At 40.6% G+C, this 23,619-nt stretch overlaps 1 protein-coding gene across 1 annotated transcript in view; it reads right to left on the bottom strand.

Annotated features, from left to right (window-relative positions):
* fancl (FA complementation group L) overlaps positions 1-23,619 on the bottom strand; it is a 40,900-nt gene that overhangs the window by 8,963 nt on the left and 8,318 nt on the right. Inside the window, exons 6-12 of the mRNA XM_040044638.1 lie at positions 18,591-18,687; positions 16,120-16,188; positions 5,649-5,799; positions 5,446-5,529; positions 4,376-4,421; positions 2,855-2,936; positions 2,008-2,124 (exon numbers count right to left, since the gene is read on the bottom strand). Coding sequence (XP_039900572.1) covers positions 2,008-2,124; positions 2,855-2,936; positions 4,376-4,421; positions 5,446-5,529; positions 5,649-5,799; positions 16,120-16,188; positions 18,591-18,687 — 646 coding nt within the window. The remainder of the gene's footprint in view (positions 1-2,007; positions 2,125-2,854; positions 2,937-4,375; positions 4,422-5,445; positions 5,530-5,648; positions 5,800-16,119; positions 16,189-18,590; positions 18,688-23,619) is intronic.

The raw sequence follows: 23,619 nt of genomic DNA on the forward strand, positions 1-23,619 counted from the left end.
CAGACATCTTTATTAGAGATGGCACGATACCACTCTATGTCCGATACCGATATGAATCCGATATAGTGTTTTTTTAATCAATAAAACAGTTTTTTTTAATATCTTGCTGCTTTTTGTATAAGTTCATACTCAAGTAAAAAAAAAACCCCCAAAAAACACTAAAGCTATTCTGTTATACCTGTATGCAAAAAATACACTGCACCCAAAATATTTTATAGTTCAGCAATACTGATCAATCTAAAGAACTTAAACCTGCTCCATCCTCCCTATTCTGGTATTTTAAAGAGTAAGCAATCTAACCAATAGGGTTCTAAAACTCCCAGCAAAAAAAAAAAAAAAATAGGGAACCACCCACCCTCCATCTCGTGATGCTTAATCGCTGTAATCAACTTTAATTTGATGCAGTGTGGGAAAAAATGCACAGAAATCAATTATTTTTCAAGAGTAATTAAATAGATTCAACATCTTTCTTCAACAGAATTGCAGACTGCACAGATGGAAAAAGTACTATAGCTTACTGGGGTATATTAGACCTAATAGTTACTATATACAGTAATGGACTGCTATACATTTTACATCAGATTAAAACTTTGGGTGTAAGATTCGGATAATTATTTATTAAAAGCTGGACATTTTAAATGAGAATAAGAAAGAAAAGTATGTCTTTGTGCCCCCTTTTCCCTGTTCATGCCCTATCGGCCCCCCTGGCTGAACTTTGCTAGATCCGCCCCTGCACAGTTACCAGCCGTCAGCTACGTAGAAAAAGATCCTGGTGTAGAAAGTAAGATTAAATAAATTCTAACAACAGCTTATCAAGCTTAAACGTGCTGCTGTTGTTCAGCCGCTGGTTTCCTCTTTCTGGTGCAAAGTGGGCGATAAACTAACAAGAGAGACGGACTCGCGACAGAAAAGCCGATCAGCTGATCATTGATCAGTTTGACGATTGAAGTAGCAGCAGGAGAGGGAGAGAGAGAGAGAAGAGGCAGACGCTCCATATATCTGTTGTTAAGCTTAACGTGGGAATGCTTGCTCCGACGTGCTACGGTTATGAGCCGAGTTACGCCATGTCGCAAGTTTTTTGAGGTGCTTTTTTGATATTTAATGGATCGGATTACATTTTTTATTTCCCTCCAATATCCGATCCAGTAATTTACGTCAGTATCAGACCGATACGTAATATCGGATCGGTCCATCTGTAATCTTTATATACATAGTCTATATTCTCCTTAAAAAAATTTCTGTTTAACTTCCAGGACATTGATCTGGTCATCTGAGTAGCAGAGGGCAGACAGGGGTGTAGAAGGCCCTTAACTCATCAGCAGGACTGGTATCTGCTTGCATGCCACAAATACAGAAACAGACTTCATGAGGGTCATCTTACAGCTGACGTCCTCCAGTGGGCCCTGTGCCCCAGTGGAGCCCAATTCTGGTATTCTATGACATTTGCATTTGCCATAGAATACCAGAATCGGCAGTTGCACCATTAGTGTGGACCTGCTACAAAATGGACTACCTTGCTGTATTAATTTTTTGTTCACTGTGATTTTCAGGATGCCTCCGAATTCAGCCTTCTGTAAGTTAATAATTTGCATTTCCATCAAATGATATTGCATTCTTTTGTTCCTAAAACATAACATGTATACAGATCCACTGAAGTCCGACGTGTTTCAAAAGCTTTCGGTTTTGTGTTGCCTACAACATTATTGAATCCTTCATATTAACTTGCATCAAACGTGTCAAATAGTTCATACACATATTTCATTGAGACTTACTGAGTTAATATCCAGTTTTAATGTAAGGCCAATGATGAGCCATTATATGCAGCTTGCATTTTTTCCCCTCTCATCTGTTATAAAAAGCTGATGTGAACACATCTGTCTGATCTCATTGTTCAATCTAAAAATGGAAGAAACCCTGCTGTAAACCTCAAATTCTGTGTGTGTGTGTGTGTGTGTGTGTGTGTGTGTGTGTGTGTGTGTGTGTGTGTGTGTGTGTGTGTGTTCATACCTCATAGAGACAAGTCTGGTGGAAGGGCTGCCCACAGCGAGGGTCATTACACACCTGATCAGGGATGGCAGCTTCAAGTCGATATGAATAGCAGATGCCACACTCAAGGTTGAAACTCTACACGGACAGAGAGCAGTGAATGTGCATGTGCAGCATGCTTGTTGGCACAAACTGTCCTCACACACACTAAAGCACACACACTCCACACGTCACCCCGTAACTCCTTTCTCCCTGCTCATCGTTGCATTTTGGTGTAATGAGTAACTCCTGTTTTCTTTGGGGTTTTTTCCTGCAGCTATCCATTAAAAGAGACGATGTCAGAGGAAAGAAAAAAAAACAAAAATCAACATCTGGTCAACTCAACTTTTTTGCACTCCTCTGAATGTTAATGAAGCGGAGGCATTAATCACCGCGGCGACAGCGGATAAACACGACACCCTTTCAACCCATCCGGAGAGAGGGGAGGGGAGAAAAACGAGGGCTTTAAAAAAAAAAAAAGAAAAAAAAAAAAAAGAGAGAGACAAATGGTTTTTCGTGATTAAAGCGGTTTGATAGTGCAGAGAATTCTGCCATCTTTGTTATTCTAATGATCTTATCTGTAAACAACCCAATTAAAGGAGAATCGGAGCCCACCTCTAAGAAAAACAAAACACACAAAGAAAAATGCGGAAAGAAACGGGAAAATAAGCAGCAGTGTATGTCCGCCCCCTTAGAACTCTGAGCTCAAACAGGAGAATGTATGCAGAGATGTAAACACACACACACACACACACACACACACACACACACACACACACAGATGAAGGGACACGTTTGAAATGGAAAATGGGGCAACTATGTGACATACAGATTTTTCGTGGGTGGCAGGTGATGGGAATTCGATCTCCAAAACATCCCGGAGGTTGTGCAAGACGCTGGAGTCCGGGTTCCTGCCAGCAGACCACAGACAGCTCCTTCACACACTAATTAACCACATGCAAATGAGCCTGCAAAGACACTGGGGGATGATTAGGAGACTTTCACTACTGCTATATAAAATGTAAGAAAAAAAATAGCAGGAACATTTGAGCTGCCTCAGACTGTACAGTAGTGGAGGGGAATTTACTGAGATGTGTGTCATGCAGGGAGGCAAATGTTAAAACCTGGGGTGAAATTTAAATCTGTACCCAGCTTCATTTGGAAATGACTTTTCCCTTCTTCCCCTGAGTGTTAATCAAATGGTTCTCTGCTCTCTGTGCAGGGATCCACTTAGACACTGATAATGCTCCTGGATGTAAAGATAAAAAGAATTGGAGTTTGAATGGCAGATATGCTCACAAATAATAAAGAAAAGCCCAAAACCAACAATTAAAACACGGATGACACTTTGTTATGGACACGGTGGAAAAGCTGCAAACACCACAGATGAGTTGTTCTTGTGTTTTACCCTTTCGTAGTACACATGCTTGTATAAAACATGGGCACATGGTGACAGTGGGAAGAAAAAAACTCCCTTTTAGCAAGAAGAACTGGGGGGAGTGAGACAGGACAAAAATGTTGGCAAAACGAAGTAGGTGGGTCCTGAGATAACCTTTTCTCAGCTTTGAGGTGACTGAAGTGACTGCCAGTGACAGCACAGGATACCGGGGACCGACATGACCTGGTAGGAAATCAGGAACCAGAGCCTGGAAGGTGGGAAAAGTGGTCGGTCCATTGAGGCAGTAGTGAAAGACACCTTATGGGCAATTTTCTCATCTGGGAGTTTCACAGAATGCAGTTTTGTCACATATTCACGCTGGAACAACTACTCCATGGTGTCTGCAGCTGTGTGTCTACTTCCACAACAGACATGAGGGCCTAAGTTCAAATACATAATCTAATATTTTTGTAGACGAGACCTCAGGCCTGTGTGCTGTTTGGTGAAGGGCAGGTACCATTCAGGGAGTTCCTCTGAGCTTTTAATCTAAAAACAGCTCACTGCTCTGAGAGTGGCTCAAAATGCTCTCTGTGCAGGTCAAAGATAATGAGCCAAAGGATGCTAAATCTAAGAAAGATAGATAGATGGTGCAGACGTGGATGAGAATGCTCTGCAGGTCCAGAATGTGCTCTTCATTCACAGCGGTTTTTGATAGGAACCACAACACTTGCTTATTATTTATAGTTAAATAATAAGCAAGTGTTGTGCAAGTATTGATGGGTTTGCTTTTTTCCCCATTTGATTTGTTGACAGTAATGCAAAAATCATATCATAGTACATCACATTATAATGTGATGTACTATGACATCCACCATATTCTTCAGAAAGTGTGTGACATTCAGAGCTCAATTTCTGCTCAAAGAGATTCTGCTGAATTAGCATGTGAAAGCTCAGTGACTGAGAAAACCTTACCACAAGTGCATGTTAGCGTTTAGCTTATTCCTCAGCGGAGTCACCACTGAAACAAAACACAAGAAATCATGTGGAATTGGATAGAAATCAGAATACTAATAACAGCCTTAAATTAGATCTGCAGTCACATTTCAAGCAGCTTCAGATGCACTATCACTGTATATAAGGCCTTGGAAAATTAGACTTCCTTTAAAAAAAAAAAAAAAAAGCACTCTGCATATCCTCAAACAACATCTCTTATTGGACAAAGGCCCAGATCAGCACAGACAGCGGCGTCACCGCTGTTAGATATGAACCATGGTTGCTTGTGCCGTTCCACAGGGGAGCTTTGTCTCCGTGCAGCGCTCATCACTCTCGCTGTTTGTTATTCCTACATGCAAAAAGCAATATTTCTATGCGACCCCCTGTATTTGAGGGTCGCTGCCTGCCTCCCGTCTTGGTGGCTGAAGTGTGCGTGTGTTTAATATCTTTTGAGTTGCATTGCTAGGCAACAGGCTAGGAGTCGCGTGACCTTGGGTTTACAGAAACAATGGCCGACAATTGACGGGGACTTAAATAGAAAGCTGGAGCCCGAGCTCGCCTGCTGACTGGCTCCGGTGTTGCTGCGCTGGGAATGAAGATGTGCCACTCTGGAAGCAGATCCTCTGACACAACAACGCACAACAGTCAACACAACCAGAGATGTCTGGAGAGCAAAAAAAAAGGGTGCTATTTTCTTTTACAGCTCGTAGCTTCTCACTGATCTGATCTGAATAACGACAGAATTTAGACTTTAGTGCCTCATCTGATCCTCAGCTGCTACGTTATTGTGTGAAGACAGGCAGGATGCACAGGCCTTAGGAAGATCCCATTTATGAAACTACTACTTTGTTTTTTAATTGAACTCATTTAAGTTAAAGTCCAAGAAGCAATGCTTGAACGTGGGCGTCTTAGTGACTGTCACATGCATGTCACCTGATAACTGTGTATTTCCCATGCTGTATCATTGTCAGTTAGTTTTGGGGTTATAATACTGCAGATGAGCTCTTGCGCTGCCTGCAAACACACTTTGACTCCCAGGTCATACCCACCATGCTCTGCTCCTAGCAGGCAGCATTCTGGCAGCATCTTTGGGTGTCCGGGATCCACCTCTACTTTGATGGAGACGTTGTTTCCTGCACAGATACACACAGATCCACTTATAACGACCAGTGGGTAGTTAGGTGGTTGTAATATTTGGTTGTATTATGGTCTGTGAAGCGGCATCTAGATCTGCTGATGTGTGGAGCAGTACCAATGGCGATCCGCCTCATGGTGTCTGAGCGACATGGTTTTTCCGGTTCCAGAATCCAGGTCTTGCTATCAATCTCATCCAGAACATCCCAGAACTCTGACAGGGACTCCAAAACCAGCAGGAACTGGCTGTGGAGCTGCTCCAGAGTGCTCTAATAAACCAGACCAGAAGAATTATACTGCTGTAAGAGCAGTTAGTTTGATACAACTAGCTTCTATTATCACAGGTCCCAGTCTGACCTGCTAACTATGAGCACTCCTTACTGCTTACATTTGATTATTAGCAACCAGGTGCTGATAATCAAATGCACTTAGGAAGTATGAGCACTGTAGAAGCAGAGGTTTTTGACAGTTTGCAGGTCTGAAGCATCCAGGTCATCCCAGCAAAATTACAAATGCTGAGTAATTAAAAAAAAAAAAAAAAACCCCTGAAAAACAGCATTTGGATATTCATCTATCGCAGAGATGTAGAGTCAAATGTGAGCCCATCTGAGACCAAGGTGGAGATGTGTGACTGTAATGCAGAGCCCCATGTTTGGCAAAAACCTAACACAGCACGCAAGCACAGGCAGGAGGGGGATGATTTGGGTATTCTAGATAAGTATTCTAGAGTCAAATGTGAGGCCATCTGTCAGGCCGCTAAAGCTCGTGTCAAGAAACAAGACAATGATCCCAAGCACAGCAGCACATTTACAACAGAATGGCTGAAGAGTAAAGAAAAGAATCACGATGTTGCAACGGCCCAGTCAAAGTCCAGAGATGTCGTGGTGGGACCTTAAGAGATCTGTGTATAAATGAATGTCTGCAAACCTCAATGAGCTGAAGCAATGCTATGAAGAGGAGCAGGTCAACATTCCTCAACAATGATGTGAGACACTGACTCTGCCTTAGAAAATGATTTCTTTAGGTTATTGCTGCTAAAGTGGCTCTACAAGCTAATGGTGGAGTGGAGTTTTTCACATGGCTGGAGCACGGCTCGTGCATCATTCCTGTCCTAGTTTTTTTCTATCTTTATCATATCTGTAAGATTATAATGATTTATTAGTGAGCTTGAGATATATTAGTGGGGGTAAATAGGAACTAGCTGCCATTTCTAATACATGTTCAAAATAAAAATGAGTGGGACCGAGCTTAAATCAATCTCAGAAAAAAACATTTAAAATCTCCTAGGCAGTTCTAACAATTTTACAATATTCAGTTAAGATATAACCAGTTTACAGTGGGGCAAAAAAGTATTTAGTCAGCCACCGATTGTGCAAGTTCCCCCACTTAAAATGATGACAGAGGTCAGTAATTTGCACCAGAGGTACACTTCAACTGTGAGAGACAGAATGTGAAAAAAAAATCCATGAATTCACATGGTAGGATTTGTAAAGAATTTATTCGTAAATTAGGGTGGAAAATAAGTATTTGGTCACCTCAAACAAGGAAAATCTCTGGCTCTCACAGACCTGTAACGTCTTCTGTAAGAAGCTTTTCTGTCCCCCACTCGTTACCTGTATGAATGGCACCTGTTTGAACTCATCATCTGTATAAAAGACACCTGTCCACAGCCTCAAACAGTCAGACTCCAAACTCCACCATGGCCAAGACCAAAGAGCTTTCGAAGGACACCAGGAAAAGTATTGTAGACCTGCACCAGACTGGGAAGAGTGAATCTACAATAGGCAAGCAGCTTGGTGTGAAAAAATCAACTGTGGCAACAATCATCAGAAAATGGAAGACATACAAGACCACTGATAATCTCCCTCGATCTGGGGCTCCACGCAAGATCTCATCCCGTGGGGTCAAAATGATCATGAGAACGGTGAGCAAAGATCCCAGAACCACACGGGGGGACCTGGTGAATGACCTGCAGAGAGCTGGGACCAAAGTAACAAAGGTCACCATCAGTAACACACTACAACGGCAGGGAATCAAATCCCGCAGTGCCAGACGTGTACCGCTGCTGAAGCCAGTGCATGTCCAGGCCCGTCTGAAGTTTGCCAGAGAGCACATGGATGATACAGCAGAGGATTGGGAGACTGTCATGTGGTCAGATGAAACCAAAGTAGAACTTTTTGGTATAAACTCAATTCGTCGTGTTTGGAGGAAGAAGAATACTGAGTTGCATCCCAAGAACACCATACCTACTGTGAAGCATGGGGGTGGAAACATCATGCTATGGGGCTGTTTTTCTGCCAAGGGGACAGGACGACTGATCCGTGTTAAGGACAGAATGAATGTATCGTGAGATTTTGAGCCAAAACCTCCTTCCATCAGTGAGAACTTTGAAGATGAAACGAGGCTGGGTCTTCCAACATGACAATGATCCAAAACACACCTGCCCGGGCAACAAAGGAGTGGCTCCGTAAGAAGCATTTGAAAGTCCTGGAGTGGCCTAGCCAGTCTCCAGACCTCAACCCCATAGAAAATCTGTGGCGGGAGTTGAAAGTCCGTGTTGCTCGGCGACAGCCCCAAAACATCACTGCTCTCGAGAAGATCTACATGGAGGAATGGGCCAAAATACCAGCTACTGTGTGTGCAAACCTGGTAAAGACCTATAGTAAACGTTTGACCTCTGTTATTGCCAACAAAGGTTATGTTACAAAGTATTGAGTTGTATTTTTGTTATTGACCAAATACTTATTTTCCACCCTGATTTACGAATAAATTCTTTACAAATCCTACCATGTGGATTCATGGATTTTTTTTTTCACATTCTGTCTCTCACAGTTGAAGTGTACCTCTGGTGCAAATTACTGACCTCTGTCATCATTTTAGGTGGGGGAACTTGCACAATTGGTGGCTGACTAAATACTTTTTTGCCCCACTGTAAGTATTCTGGTTATGTCTGTAAGCAGGTACCTGTAAACAGTTAACACAGAGTTCTTATTGGACAAATTGTTTGGTTTTCAAAGTCAGTGACACAGGGCAGGTTTTTAATATGCCATTTCAAAAGGTTAATAATTACATATAATGTTTTTAATGCCAAAGCAAATGCACAGAAGACATTTGCTGCCATGTTTCATTTGAAAATTAAAGTGAACTCAAAGTGTAGACAGCAAATGGACAGTGAGTGAAGACTGTATAAACTTGAGGTGCACACACATGGTTACACACACACACACAGAAGAGAAAGGGAGGCTGATAGAGGTGTGGGAGAGCAATACAGATGGAATGAGAAGGAAAAAATTAGAGGAAAAAATGAACCAAAAATTATGGGTCATTGTGCCAGCACAGTGCACACAATTAAGCATCGTCCAGGTGCCGAGAGCCTCAGCAATTACAGCCCAATTAATGCCAGTGGTATGATTACGGTTACAGCTCAGGATAACTGCGCTAGACCCAGTTCAGAAGGAGAAAAAAAAGAAAAAAAAAAAAAAAGGAAGAAGAGCTGGTAATTGAATTCCTGCTGCATCTGAGAAGAGAACACGCGTAAGAGTGGCAAACTGTAGGAAAGTATAAAAGAGAGTGAGTCTGAGCTGAGATTTGCTCTTTGGCCATCTCAATCAGTCCTCTTTATCTATTTATGACTGACCTCAATTTGACTCCTAAAAGCAGCCAGGTTGAAATTATTCACTTCTCTTTACTTGGATGCTGTTAAATTTTACTGTCTTTAACCCCCTTTTTACAATTTCTTTTATTTGTTCACTATTGTAATTTCTTTCACTCTGTAATTTTATAGAATTGCAAAAGGATGCCGTCAACGTGACATTTTACTGAGAATGGATGTGAGCATGTTGCCAGCATGAACATTTTCTTCTATGGAACAATGGACAAATTATTATTATTATTATTATTATTTTAAAATCGCTCATTATATGTAATGTTATTTACATGTGATCTTCAGATTTTACAACTTCATAGATAAACGAAAGGAGTATGACCACTCACAGACGAGGCAAGCAAGTAAGATTGACTGTCCATCTAGAACAGGGGTGTCAAACTCAAATACATAGTGGGCCAAAATTCAAAACTGGAACAAAGTCAAGGGCTAACGTTAATATTTACTGAAAAAAAAAAAAAAAAAAAGCTTATATAATTTTTTTTTTTTTTTGTGTATCGTGATGCAACGATACACAAAATTCACGGTTCGGTTCGATACTTTGGTGTCACGGTTCGATATTTTTTCAATACAAAAAAAATGTTCATGCCTTTTCAATTTGTCATTTATTAAAATTATAAATATATATTTTAACTCAAAAGTACAGTTTTTAAATGTAATGTTGCTGAAACAACAAAATAAAATAAATAAATAAATAAATCTGATGGAGAAATCACTCATCTTTGGAAAAGAGAGTTTATTACAGAGAAATGTCTCTTTCCAAAATAAAAGCTATACTATACGCTTCTTCTGGGCTATATTCAACAGCACATTAAACAGATCAGGTCCCCATAAGGAGAATCATGTGCTTGTTTTTTTTGTCTGCTTCCACTTGTCTTTGCACTAGGATGATGTCGGTGTAAATGTGCAGTGATACTCATGTTCCCACTAGTGCTGTCAGCGTTAATCTTGTTAAAATGACATTAACGCCATAACGCAGCAAATCTCCGTTAACGAGTTACCGCGGATCGCCCCGTGCGTGGGGCTGGACGGCATCAACATGTTAACAGGCTAACTGCGCTAACGCACTAGTTCCCACAAATTGAGCATTGCGTGGCACATCCGACATACTGTTTTACTTTAGTCCATGGGCCTACCTTCAGGGTCATACGTCACATGAAGACCAAAATAGTTCCAAAGTCCAGATCTGAATGAGGGTGGGGGATCCACTGAGCATCGTCAGAAGAAAAGTTGATAAAATAAATTAAAAATGTTGTGTTGTTCGATACATATGCGTACCGAACCGAAAGCACTGTATCGAACGGTCGTTCGATACGAGTATCGTTGCACCCCATATATATATATATATATATTACCAGTAGGCCAGCTCTAATAGTAATTTGGTATGGCTTCGCGGACCACATGTAATGGGCCACAGTTTGACACCTATGATCTACAATGAAGTCCTCACCCTATCACTAAGCTTGTGACCAAAGGTGAGTATAAGAACATAGACGTATCCAGTACAGCATCCACATCACCCCAATAACTTTGTCAACTATTTTACCTCCTTTTCCCAAGGCTGTGCTTTGTATAGGTAAGGTAGTACTGCTTTTACAGATATAAGCAGACAGGCTATAGCAGACAGCTCTCCCGTTGGTAATTTGAGTCACTGAACATAACCGTACATACCTGCTGTCATTACGTGATAACTTAGCAATCCACAAATCTGACCAAATACAGTTACTTCTGGCTCCAAAGAGCCAACATGGCAGCAGCCAAAACACACAGACAATATACATATATTTAAAAAAGGATGTAGGTTAGGTATGCAAGTAGGGCTGCTCGATTATGGCAAAAATGATAATCACGATTATTTTCACTGAAATTGAAATCTCGATTATTTGACGATATTTATTTAACCCTTTAAGACCTACTATAGAACCAAGTCCGCCAGAGCTTATATAATTTTTTTACATGTTGTAGTGCCATTTGTGGGAGCATTTCAAGTTGCTATACAACTGTTATAGCCCATATTTTAATAATATGTATGCATTAAGTCCATAGTAACTACATTAATTGCAAAAAAGTGCAATAAACTACAAAAAAATTGAAAATCGTTTTTTTTTTTTTACATATATTTCTACTTGGAGAAATTTAAGAGGCTTATCCCTCAAAACTTTAAATACAAAAAAGTTGCAAAAAATAGTTTACAACAACAGGAAATTTATTTTGCGTGTCTTCATAGTTTTATTTTGGAGATACACCAATTTTTATATACTGCAGAAAAAACTAAACAACAAGCTTTCCGAGCTTCCCTCGGGTCCTCTTAATCAGCGGTCTCCAACCTTTTTTGCGCCACGGACCAGTTTATGCCCGACAATATTTTCACGGACTGGCCTTTAAGGTGTCGCGGATAAATGAGGGAGGGGCTAATAATCGGCTCAGTCATTTTTAATGATCGTTGAAAGCCCAGATCGTAATCGTGATTAAAATTCGATTAATTGAGCAGCCCTATATGCAAGTAATAAACCTACATACCTGTGGTTTCAAAAAGACTTCTGTCCCATAGAAGTGACGAGGTTGAACTTGACCTCTGTAAACACTTTAGTGATGAGTTTATTCATTGGGTCACTTCTTCCAGGTCATAGTGAATAAACAATGAGTCAGTTTACTAAATTTTAGTCATTGTAAGTATTAGAGATATAGAGATATATGAAAATTAGTTCAGAACTAATGGGTAATGCCAAGGTGCCTATAGAGTACATGGTCTGAACCAACTAGGACTGCAACTTTTCAATTTATTATACAAAAGGCAATCACCAACATTTAACAGCAAGTTTGTATTTTCATGCAAGGATGTGTATTCAGGAGGGGCTTTTTGGGTCCACTGCTTAGCCAGTCACACACAGAACTTCCATCATCTCTCATGCTTGTACTTTTTGGTCGTTAGAAAAAGAAAAGAAAAAAACAAAAGAAAAAAACACACACACACACACACACACACACACACACACACACACACACACACACACACACCATTGTATAGCCTTCAAGCACACAAAAACTGCATACACACCAAGGTTCCACACAAATGCACAGAGTGGCACGTCTTGGCCCTGCAACAGAGCAGGCAATAATTACTCATTCAAATGAACATGTCAGGACTGCCGACAGACAAGCCCTTCCCCCCACCACACACACCCTTCACACATCAGACAAAAACACACTTGCCACAGATGCAAGCGCACATACACAAGCATATACACACACTTCATGTTGCAGTGTGGGAGAGATCCATCAACGGCCCAGCAGGCAGACAGGCTCCATACGGTAGCGCTGTTCTAAGCTGGTCCTCACTGTACGCCTGCCATGTATCAGCTCGCCAACACAGACACACACACACACACACACGCCCATGCATTAGCATCTCTCTCCTCACATTCTCTGTCGCTGGTGTTTCCTCTCTCTGATTGACATAACGCATTTCACAGCTCCTTTTTTGTCACTCTCCAAACATCCTCACTCCTGAGGTCTAAAAGTCAAACTGGTCTTTACAAAAGTGCACATCAAATTGGCACAAAGGACGTGCAATGTCGAGATACAGAGTGCCACCGTATTTTTTTTAACGATGGATTAAGTGACTGTTTGCGTAAAAATAAATAAATAAATCAAAACGTGTGTGTGTGTGTGTGTGTGTGTGTGTGTGTGTGTGTGTGTGTGTGTGTGTGTGTGTGTGTGTGTGTGTGTGTGTGTGTGTGTGTGAGAGAGAGAGAGAAAGAGAGGGAGAGAATGAGCAACATCCGACTCCGAGGCAGTGACGGAGATAAAAAGCAGCACCAGAGTGAAAGAAGAAAGACGGCAAACAACAATAATGAGGAGCCAAAGAAATACAAAGAGTCCACAGCTGGTTTTACATCAAAGCACTTTTATGCCAATTATAGTGGACTAAATTTGAGGGGCTGAAAGAAAATGTCTTAATAGAGCAGGTGGAGATGTGTTTTGTCAAATTATGCAATATGCAGCCGAAGATGAGTCAAGTGGATCAGTGTAGTCCTTAATCAGAGTTTGAGTCTCCGAGAGCCTCAATACATTACAGTACAAAACTCTGACAACAATAAAGAATTTCTGAAATATCAATTACAAAAACACTGACACACACACACACACACACACACACACACACACACACGCCATGTAAAAGCCCGATTCTTGTGACATTACACAGTCACATAAGTTATTCACAGGACTCTATGAATCCCTGTAAAAAACTAAGTAGACCACATAATTCAATAGCTTATAGAACCAATTTAATACCAATATCGATTCATCAATCCATCCATTTTTTCTGGGGCGGGTCGTGGGGACAGCAGCCTAAGAACAGAAGCCCAAACCTCCTTCTCAACGGCCACCTCCTCCAGTTTATCCAGGGGGGCACCAAGGCATTCCCAGGCCAGCCAAGAGATATAATCTCTCACACGTGTCCTGGGTTTGCTCCAGGGCCCTTCTCCCAGTGTGAAATGCCCAGAATACCGCGCCCAGGGGGCATCCTTGTTACATGCCGGAACCACCTCAACTGGCTCCTTTTGATGTCTATCCTGAGCCCCTCTCGGATGGCCCAACTTCCTCACCCCATCTCTAAGGGAGAGGTCTGCCACCCTTTGGAGAAAGCTCATTTCCACATACATCAACCGGTAAATCAAGAGCTTCGCTTCCATAAAAATTATCAACAGAATCGGTGACAAAGGGGAGCCCTGGTGGAGTCTAACACCCACCAGGAACGAGTCCAACTTATTGTGGCTATGTGGCCCAAGCTCTTGCAATGGTTGTACACCAAACACATGTAGACTGCTTGGACAAACTCCCATGCACCCAAGTATCCTCGACAGGGTAAAGCAGCATTAACATTTTCTGTATGACTTTATCAACCTCTCACATTGCTGTAAAAGAATTTTGTCCTACTTATGCTTACCGCATTTCTTCAGTTCATGGAGGTTTGTGGATATGAATGCACGACTCCTTTAAGATAAGTTGAGTGTAAGTCTGGACTTTGACCATTGCAAAATCATTGCAACAGCTTGATACTTTCCTTCTTCAGCCATTCTGTTGTAGATGTACTGCTGTGTTTGGGATCATTTCCCTGTTGCATGACTGAATCTTAGCCAAACTTTAGCTGTCAGTCACACATTTGAATCTAAAATCCTTAGAGATATACAGTTCATAATTTACTCAAAAATGAGAAGGTGCTCAGGTGCAGTGGCTGCAAAATGAACCCAAATCATCAACTACTCAACCACTACCAAAACCAAACAGCATATGAGCACAAACATGGCGCTGTGCATTATGAACAAACATCTCCTCTTTAATGTCTTCCAATGTCCAGAGACCACTGTTTCAGAGGTCTCTACTTTGTTCAGATGCAAATTTGCAACCCTAAGCAATGTTGCTTAGGGTTTTTGTTTATTTGTTTTGGGGGTTTTTGGGGGGTTTTTTTTTTTTACAAAGAATTTATTTTACAAAGAATTAGAAAAGAGTTCTCTTGGCAACCCTCCCAACAAGCCAATCTTGTTCTGACTTTTCCCTAACAGTACTGTCATTAATTTTAACACGTTAAATGAGGCCTCAGAGTCTGAGGTCTATCTCGAGTTTTGTTTTTACAATTTCTCTGACCACTGCGTGATGTGACTTTCAGGTAAATCCTGGGAAGATCACGAATGTATCAAAAGTTCTGTTTCTATAAAGGTGGCCAATACTTGCTGATGATCAATTAATTGAGCATTGATTAGAAACACCTGGCTGCTACTCACCCTCTTAATTTCTATGAAAGCAGTAAAGGTGTGCTTAGTTTTTCCTCAGGACTGCATCTTGTGAAAAACTGTTTTTAAAATACTGTAACTGTATGTTTATTACAGGCTTTAATGCCTGGTTCACGGTTCCAGCACTACTTCTACAAGTGCATGCTCAGTCCACTGTCAGCGAAACCTTACTATCGTAAAACTAAATGTGACTGTTATATGGATTCATGCACGAATAATACTGCACTTGAGTTTTAGAAAGCATAACAATGAGGGGGCAGCAAAATCCAAAGAAAGTTCACTTGGTTGTTTTTTTAATATTCATTTTTAACAGTTAGTTGTACATTGGTGTAATAAATAGGGCATATTACTTAGTGTTTGCACATTGAGTTTGACTGGCTTAATTTATCTGTGCACATTTACAGACGTTACACAGTTCCTGGGTTTTATTAGAATTATTTTTTACATGAAAAAAAATTGGGGATGTGTCATCCGCACGTTTATTCTAATCCAGTAGTGGGTGCGCAGTAGTCTGGGATTTCACCATCTTTTACTGTGAATGTAAATCTTCAGTAATTTTAGAATCTGTCATAATGAACTGCAAACTTCAAGATCTTTTGCCACAAAGTAAGAATGGGTGGATAAATTATACTAAAATTAAATAAAAAGCATGAAATTAAAACAAAAAACAAAAAACATTACACCCTGAAGTTTAACCAAACATTTTTAATGCATTATGGTGTATCCTTAGCAGAGATTTAATCCTAGTTCATCTTGCCTGAAATCACGAGAATGTTAGAATGTGTGAAATGTATTGAGAATTCATTTAAGATGGGTTTTTATTTTAAAACAAACTTTAATATTTGACCCTCAAACTAGCATTTTAAGGTTTAATCTGATGTCAGTATGAATTCTTGTGGTATTGCTTTTTAAGTGAGCTTTCACTGACTTCATACATTTAAAATATTGGGAGGTTGTTGTTTTTTTTGATGTGTCAGATATTTGTTGTGAGTTAAATCTTTTAGATGATATGTTTCTGAAACAAAGGTCGAAAGTGTGACATATAGCAACCTAGAAGCATTTGACATTCACTGAACAGAAGTAAAACCTCTTTTGACAGACAGTGTGTGCAGCTGTGTATATTCACTTACCTGTGCTGTCCAGTTTATAGCTAGTGGCACTGGCAGGTCAGCTGAGCATTCAGGAGTCTCTGCAGGATGCTGTGTGTTAAGAAGATGGGGTAATACTGTGGCATATATTAAGACTTCATTAAAATAAAAAAGCAAAGTGATCTCCGAATTCTGATTAAAAAAAATGTGCATCAGGAAGTTGGGCATCATAGTTTAGCAATTAGGCTTAAACTGGGATTTCTCAACATGCTAGAAAAGTCTGCCATAATAGGTCAATAGCCTCTTATAATTAACATTAACAGCCACCCTGTATTTATTTAAAACAGTCTTATTATTAAGACTTTATTGGCTCAACGTTTTAAAGAGCTGAAAAATACATTTTGGTCAATATATATGAGCAGCTCTTTTTTTTTTTTTCCCCTGTTCACCTTCAGCATCATACTACTCTGTCCTCATCCTCTCTCACTCCCCTGCCTTCCAAGCCTCCATGCGTCCGTGCCAGTGCTGCCTCCTCCCTGGCTGTGCCTGGTGAGGGATGACCTGGCGCTGGATTTGGCGGAGGCAGCTGGAACACAGGGAGGACTTGGAGCTGTTTTTTTACAGTGCCAAAAAGTTGAGGAGGGCCAGGTAGGCAGGTGGGCACAGAGTGGGGTACCACCACCCTCCTTTGTCCCTGGTGGATGTCATCTGGGCTTAGCTAAGCACCAGCTCACCATGATATCCACCCACCATGCCCAGAATATGCTTCCCCACTCTGATTTACAAAAAGTAAAACATTCACTTGAAAAGTTTTAAGTAATTCTGCTGTCAAAATCTCAAAATTAAACAATTAAAAGAACAAAAACAACCCTTATTCTATGTGTGGAAGATAAGCTGCAGAGCTCACTTCTTCAAGTATGCATTATGTAACCTATTTTTAAAGGATGAAATATTTTTTGTTGAATTATAAATTGTAATGTAAAGCAAAAACAAAATCTGCGTGTGCACAAGTGGCACACCGCTTTGGTTGCATCCTTAGGTTTACCTCTTTCATCTGGTTTAAAGCCAAAGAAATCCCAAATTGGCGACTTTATATTCTTTAGTGCTGTCAGCGTTAACGTGCCGTCATCACTGAACCGATGACATACTAACATGGATTAATTGTTAACGCGATTTACAATTAACCCATCTGGGGTGCAGACTGAGTCCTTGAAACGTCTCTGTCAACGTTTTTCGGGCAGTTTGTCCAAAGTTTGTTCATTCTGCGCTCCAGATGGTTTGAGCGCGTTAAAAATTTTAACCGCGTTAATTGTGATGACCACGGTTAAGCCGCGTTAACGCTGACAGCCTCTTTTTTTTTGTGGGGGGGGGAATTAGTTCGTCCGTGTTTGGACTTCTGTGTTGTAAACACGCAAATCAGTCCGTGCATGATTACATTGCTCTGCCCATCAAAAAGTCTGCGCATCCACGAATATATCGCTCTGTGATTGTTGGACTGACGATTTCTGGTTGGAAAATTTTTACATATTGCCCAACCCTACACTAGTGAGCAGCACTGTGCTGACTTTAATTAATTTACAGATGCAACCTATGCAGCGCTCGTTTAAATTTCCACTTTGGCGATGCATGATGACATTTAAATTTATCCTTTATCCTGATTTCAAAAATAAATTGTCTCATTATTTTTCAAAGTTCAACTTGTTTTTTAAAAGTTTAGCGTTTTAAAACCAGATCTCACCAACTTTACCAGAAAGATCAATCTTACTGGACGAGCAGAGGAGAACTGCACGTCTCATTTCTGCAAGTAGTTCATTAGTCTGGGACTAAGATATCACAAATCATGCTTTCAGATAGTGAGGCTTTTCTGCTCGAGCAGTCACAGCAAACTCAGAGTCAATCACAGGGAGCTACAAGCGAAACGAAAAGAACATTTCCATGATCAGAAATCAAGAATGCAGCCTTACTACTGTAAAGCTTACAATCAACCAGAATCATCACATGTACCTGTGACGAAATGTCATTAAGTGTCGTTTTATATGGAAATTCCACAGCCACAGCCTTCCACAGCCTGCGTTTAGGTTAACCTACACTGGGCAGAGGTTTTGTGTATCTCTTTCAATAGCAGCGCAGAGACAGCAGCTATGCAGATGAGTGTGGGTGTACTGATTTTCTCTATGCATAGAAGAAGGTTTTCCATCACGCTGGGGTTATGTGGAGATATTTTATCTGTGCTACGTCTCAGTCACAGCGGGTTATCGTGTCTCTCCACACCCTCTCCAGTTTGACCCAGATTTAGGGGCACAGATGTAAATCACTGATTTGCCATCAGCAAAGTGAACAACCCCACATGCATTTGGTGAAGTTGGCCTGTTTGGATTTGGATTGGCTGTAGGTCAACATCAAGTTGTAGAGTATTCCATTTGATGATGAATAATTTTTTTAGTGTGGAAAATGATCCAGTCCTTACGGTAAACTGTGTGTTTCTCAGTGTGCACAATGAGAGTGCGCCTTACCTTAGACTTGAGTTTAACAGTGAGGATGTGCTGCCTTCCAGTGGAGTCCTCCGCTTTCAGTCTCAACATTCGGAACTCTGTGTCAATGAAGAGCAGCCTGAAGATGGACACGCACAAAGCACACGCCATAAATCAACCTCTATTCATAGAGAAGGGCACACGCAACACTGTAACCTGACAGCAGCCATCATCCGTCATTAATCACAGCTGCAGAGAGCAATATTGAGACATAAACTCTACCTTGAGATTTATCACTCTGGGTACCAACACAGTGACATTACATCAGACTGCAACTCTGGAGTCATGGCCTACAACTATGGATCATTTTCTGCTAATCTGTGGTCCTCTGCAGCAAACTGTGGCCACAGTAACCTGACATGACACATAAAGTCCTGGCCCATATCTTAGTGTGCCATCCTGTAAGTTATTTTGCCAATTCACCCTGTTAATAAACAGTTGACTAGTCATCTTACCATAATGATGTTCACATATATTTGTATTAACCACTAAATACAGAATGAAAATAATTTTTTAAGTGCCACTAGCTTGGCAAAACCTGTCTGTCTGGTGGGTTTTTGCCAGTAAAAACAAACGAAACACAGTTTGTTTCAGCACAGAACCTGGTAACTGCATCTGCTGGATAAGAATATTGGGTCTCCCTGCTTCTTGGAGAATTCCATCTATGGATATGATTTATGAGGAACTTCTGGGTATTAAAAAAAAACAAAAAAAACAAACAAGGAAGACAAAATAGATGGTGGGCAAAAATGAACTGTGACCCCTTTTGCACAGGTATATGATCCATCCATTCATGGTTTCTGATGGTATCTTTGACATGGGATGGATCTTAAAATGCAACTGATGGCCATTTCCATTATTTTTTGTCATTTTATTTTCTCTTTGTAAAAGTTCCCAAAAATAAAGTAAAAAAAAAAAAAAAGAATGAAATTTAGCTGAGTCCTGCTAGTCCCAGACCCACCTATCAACCAGCGTTAGCAAAGAAGGTAGTTTTATATTAGCATTGGGTTAGTGAGCTAAAAAGAAACATACAAGACAAAAAATACATAACATAACAATTACGTTGCACAGTCTCAGTCTTATGCACGAACACATTATTTTTATTGGACAAATAATTTATAGTAATTATCCCATAAATAAAGTTAATAATGTTCGTATATACTTTAGTATTTAATAAAAATATGCAGGTAATTAAGACAGAGACAACATTTGTTAATTAATGTTTTAGTTATTATATGAATAATGTTAATAAAAATTCATTAGCTGACAGAAACAAACCTCAGCCAACACCAGTTTGTCCAGAGGAATAACATGACGCTAACATTAGCGTGGCTTTAGCAGTTACAGCAGTGGGAGGAAGCTCTCAGAAAACGGTGCGTCTCTGGATGACCTTAGGCTGAGATGTTTTTCAGCCTGAATCAACTTGTAAATCAGACCTTCTCCTTCCTGAGCTAATTATAACCTATTGAGGTTAAGGACACAACACTGATGTGGCTGGAGCATTCGCCAACACTGCTGTCAGATTTACTGCTCCTTCTGCTGCTCCAGCACACTGTAAAGGAGTCAGTTCCTCCCCCTCGCCAGACCAACTCCGGTCTACTGAGACCCAAAGATAAAAGACTGATCCGAGACAAAGGATTTGAACAGTCCTCCTCCAGATTTACAGTACATTACGACGGGCGCTCTATGCCGAGGCTGACATGGCTGTATATCAGCTGAGGATTTATGGAGTGTGTTAGAGAGAACTGATGTGAACATTGTGCTCAGGGAATGACACGCGCGCACACACACACACACTTAGGGAAGTGATGGAATGATGGGAGACGGTGTCCGATGGGCCCGACTCATAAAAGCGTCTGCTTGCTCACTCACTTTCAATCAAACGCCGGAGTAGGGCGTCCGTGCTTTACTGCAATACGCTCACTAACATCTATGCATACAGGCACCCAATGTCACCATCGAGCTAGTCTGACAAAGCCACAATTTTGGTGTTGTGTGAACCAAAAATCGGTGCTACCTGCTGAAACAATCTAGCCAAAGTATTGAATTGAAAGGCACTACTCTGACTATTTCATATCCTGCACTTTTACCAAAAGGACAGTCATAAAATACCGATTGCTGCTCACAGCAATAAAGACACAATAATGACAAGTTACCAAACCTATTCAGGTGATGAAAGTGACCGGTGTCCGAAAGAACAATTCAATGGATAACAAGTGGAATCATTAAAATCAAGTGCCAGTGAGTTACAGAAGGCATGAACAAAAGAATGACCGTCTGTGAAAAAGGAAAACCTCTCAATGTTTTTAAAACGATTTTACTTTTGATATCAGAGTAACCCACGATCGATCCCTTTCTACAGCTCTCAGTCTCGTAGGCTTGATGGAACTTAACAACCATTATAGGCACCTTGAATTAAAATGAATCTTTTACATTTTACTATTTTACCTGTACAACTATCTACATCTACAGTACTGTGCAAAAGTCTTGGTCAGCCTTCTTTTTTTTTTTAATATCTCACAAAATGCCAGCCATGTTTTTTTTTAAGTCACCTTGAGTCCTCCAGTCTTTGGCTGCTTTTTCACCCATTTTTAGCAAAGTACCTGAACACTGAACTAGGAATCATTCAAGTACAAGAAAAATGGTACATCCAGGGATAAAATAAAATAAAAATTAATTACGCAGCAGTCCTAAAACAATAGATGAACAGCATCTGAAAGTCATATCCTTAAGAAACAAAAAATAAACCTACCAGCAGCGACCTGATACAGGACCTGACAGACACATCTGGCCCTTCTGTTTATCCATCTACTATTTACTGAACCTTCACTCAGTCAAGTAGCAGTTCTTAAAGAAGGGACAAAGAAAAAAAGGCTGACTGTGTACCGAATTACAAAAGAAGTAAAATGAAAACGAGTGGTGACAGGTCGTATGGAGTTATGAATCCAAATTTGACATTTCTGGTTCAAATCACTATCAGGTTGTGGGGAGGAGGTCAGAAGAGGTACAACTGAGTGTCTGCAGCCTCTAAAACAGGCTGTGTCATGGTGTGGAACTACATTTCAGCCAGTGGTCTGGGAATGTTGTCAAAACTGATGGAATTATCCGATGGAATAACCCAGAAAAGTACTGTCAGATTTTGATCCACAATGCAATACAATCTACAGAGCGCATGTTTGGCAGCAGACCACAATCCAAAGCACACAGCAAAAGCACACCTGGATAGAAAAACATCAGTCTGGCCTCCCCAAAGGTAGAACCTCAACATTTGTGTTGAACGCAGCTAACATCCAAAGAAGAACTTTGGAATATCACACTATACAATTTTTAAAGACAGAGAAAAAAAAATTAAAGCAAGAAATACTTAACTACTAAATATCTGTTTGTGTTTGTTTTTTAATTTAATGCTTATTCAAGAATGTTGGCAAACCACTCTACTTCAAAATCTACTTCACAAGTTCTAGTAGTGTGCAATGCAAGTACATAGTATTCATGAGAAACCACTGAAGTATGTTTTCTCTGATGTGGTGCATGCAAAGAGTTATGAGAAAGAAGTGAGGCTGGCACAGCAGCAAATTTGCCATTGGATATTTAAGCTGTAAAACAGAAATTCAAAAAACATCAAAGATTATTGCTAAAGTTGACTTTTGCTGTATAAATCTGGCGGAATGTACAGAGATAATCTAGACCATAGGTGTCAAATTGGCCCGCGGGCCAAATTTGGCCTAATTACATTTGGCCCGCGAAGCCATACCAAATTACTATTAGAGCTGGGCTACTGGTATTATACAGCTAATATATATATATTGTTTAGTATTAAGCTTTGCTTGTTCCATATTCCGTTTTTCAGCAAAACGTGTTTGAGTCCATAAGAAAAGATTCATTCTTATATCTAGAGGAATAAATATATTTCAATAAATATTAACGTTAGCCCACGACTTTGTTCCAGTTTTGAATTTTGGCCCACTGTATTTGAGTTTGACACCCCTGATCTAGACAGAACAAATCTGACCAGTATACAGTATAAGAAAAAGAACTTGTAATTTTGGTTTCTTGACAAAGAATATCAGGAGGGAGAAAAAAAAAATCATTGGTGCATTGCTAAAACACATTTCCAGCTCCTCTCCTCTGGGGTTTCACACCCCGTATAGCAGGGACTAGCTGCCGCCCCTACTTGGCCATGATGGAAACAGCGTGACAGTCAGATGTCCTGCTGGGAAGACTGATGAGAGCATCCCATTTGCAACTCCACACTTCCAGACAGCGCACACCACGCACATCAGTGTGTGCGCATGTGTCTGATTTTTTTTTTTTAATATGGGAGTGCGTGTTGACAAAGTGATTCATGAATGGTGAGATCAACACATATGTAATGCTTGTGTGCGCTGCATCAGAAACACACATGCAAAACGATGGCATGCACAAGAATGAATAGAGAACGATGTAAGCCGTACAAAAATAAATAAATACTACTACTAATAATAATAATAATAATACTAATAATAAATACACCAACTTTAATAAGACAGAAGCCACTACCTGCTTTACACTTTAACTGTGCTATTCAGGACATTCTCATTACTTACAGCAACCCCAGATAACAACATTGTGTAATTTTACAGAACAGGATTTTACATGCACTTTATTAGCTGGCCTGATAATGTAACAAAAACAGAGATGAAACCGTGCGCCCGCCCCCCCAGCTCCAGCCCATCAGAAGCTTGCCGATGTATCTGGCCTCAGAAGAGCAGCAACGCAGTGTGACCGCATGATAATACTGAGATAAGAAGAGACGGCGCTCCTCACATCCACCGAGAGGCTGTGAACATCGAGTGCCAGCTGTGCCCATAATGAGCCCTGCAGCTTCTAGGGCCACGTTTGGAGGCCTCCGAGTGATGGCAGCTGACCTACTTGACCTCATTTTCCATTAATTAACACATGGTTTGCCATCTCCAGCCAATTAAGATGACCACACTCTCAAAATGCACAAATGGAGACACATGGAGAGAGA

Source organism: Simochromis diagramma, unplaced genomic scaffold (assembly GCF_900408965.1).
Source record: "Simochromis diagramma unplaced genomic scaffold, fSimDia1.1 OVJJ01000486.1, whole genome shotgun sequence".
NCBI lineage: Eukaryota > Metazoa > Chordata > Actinopteri > Cichliformes > Cichlidae > Simochromis > Simochromis diagramma.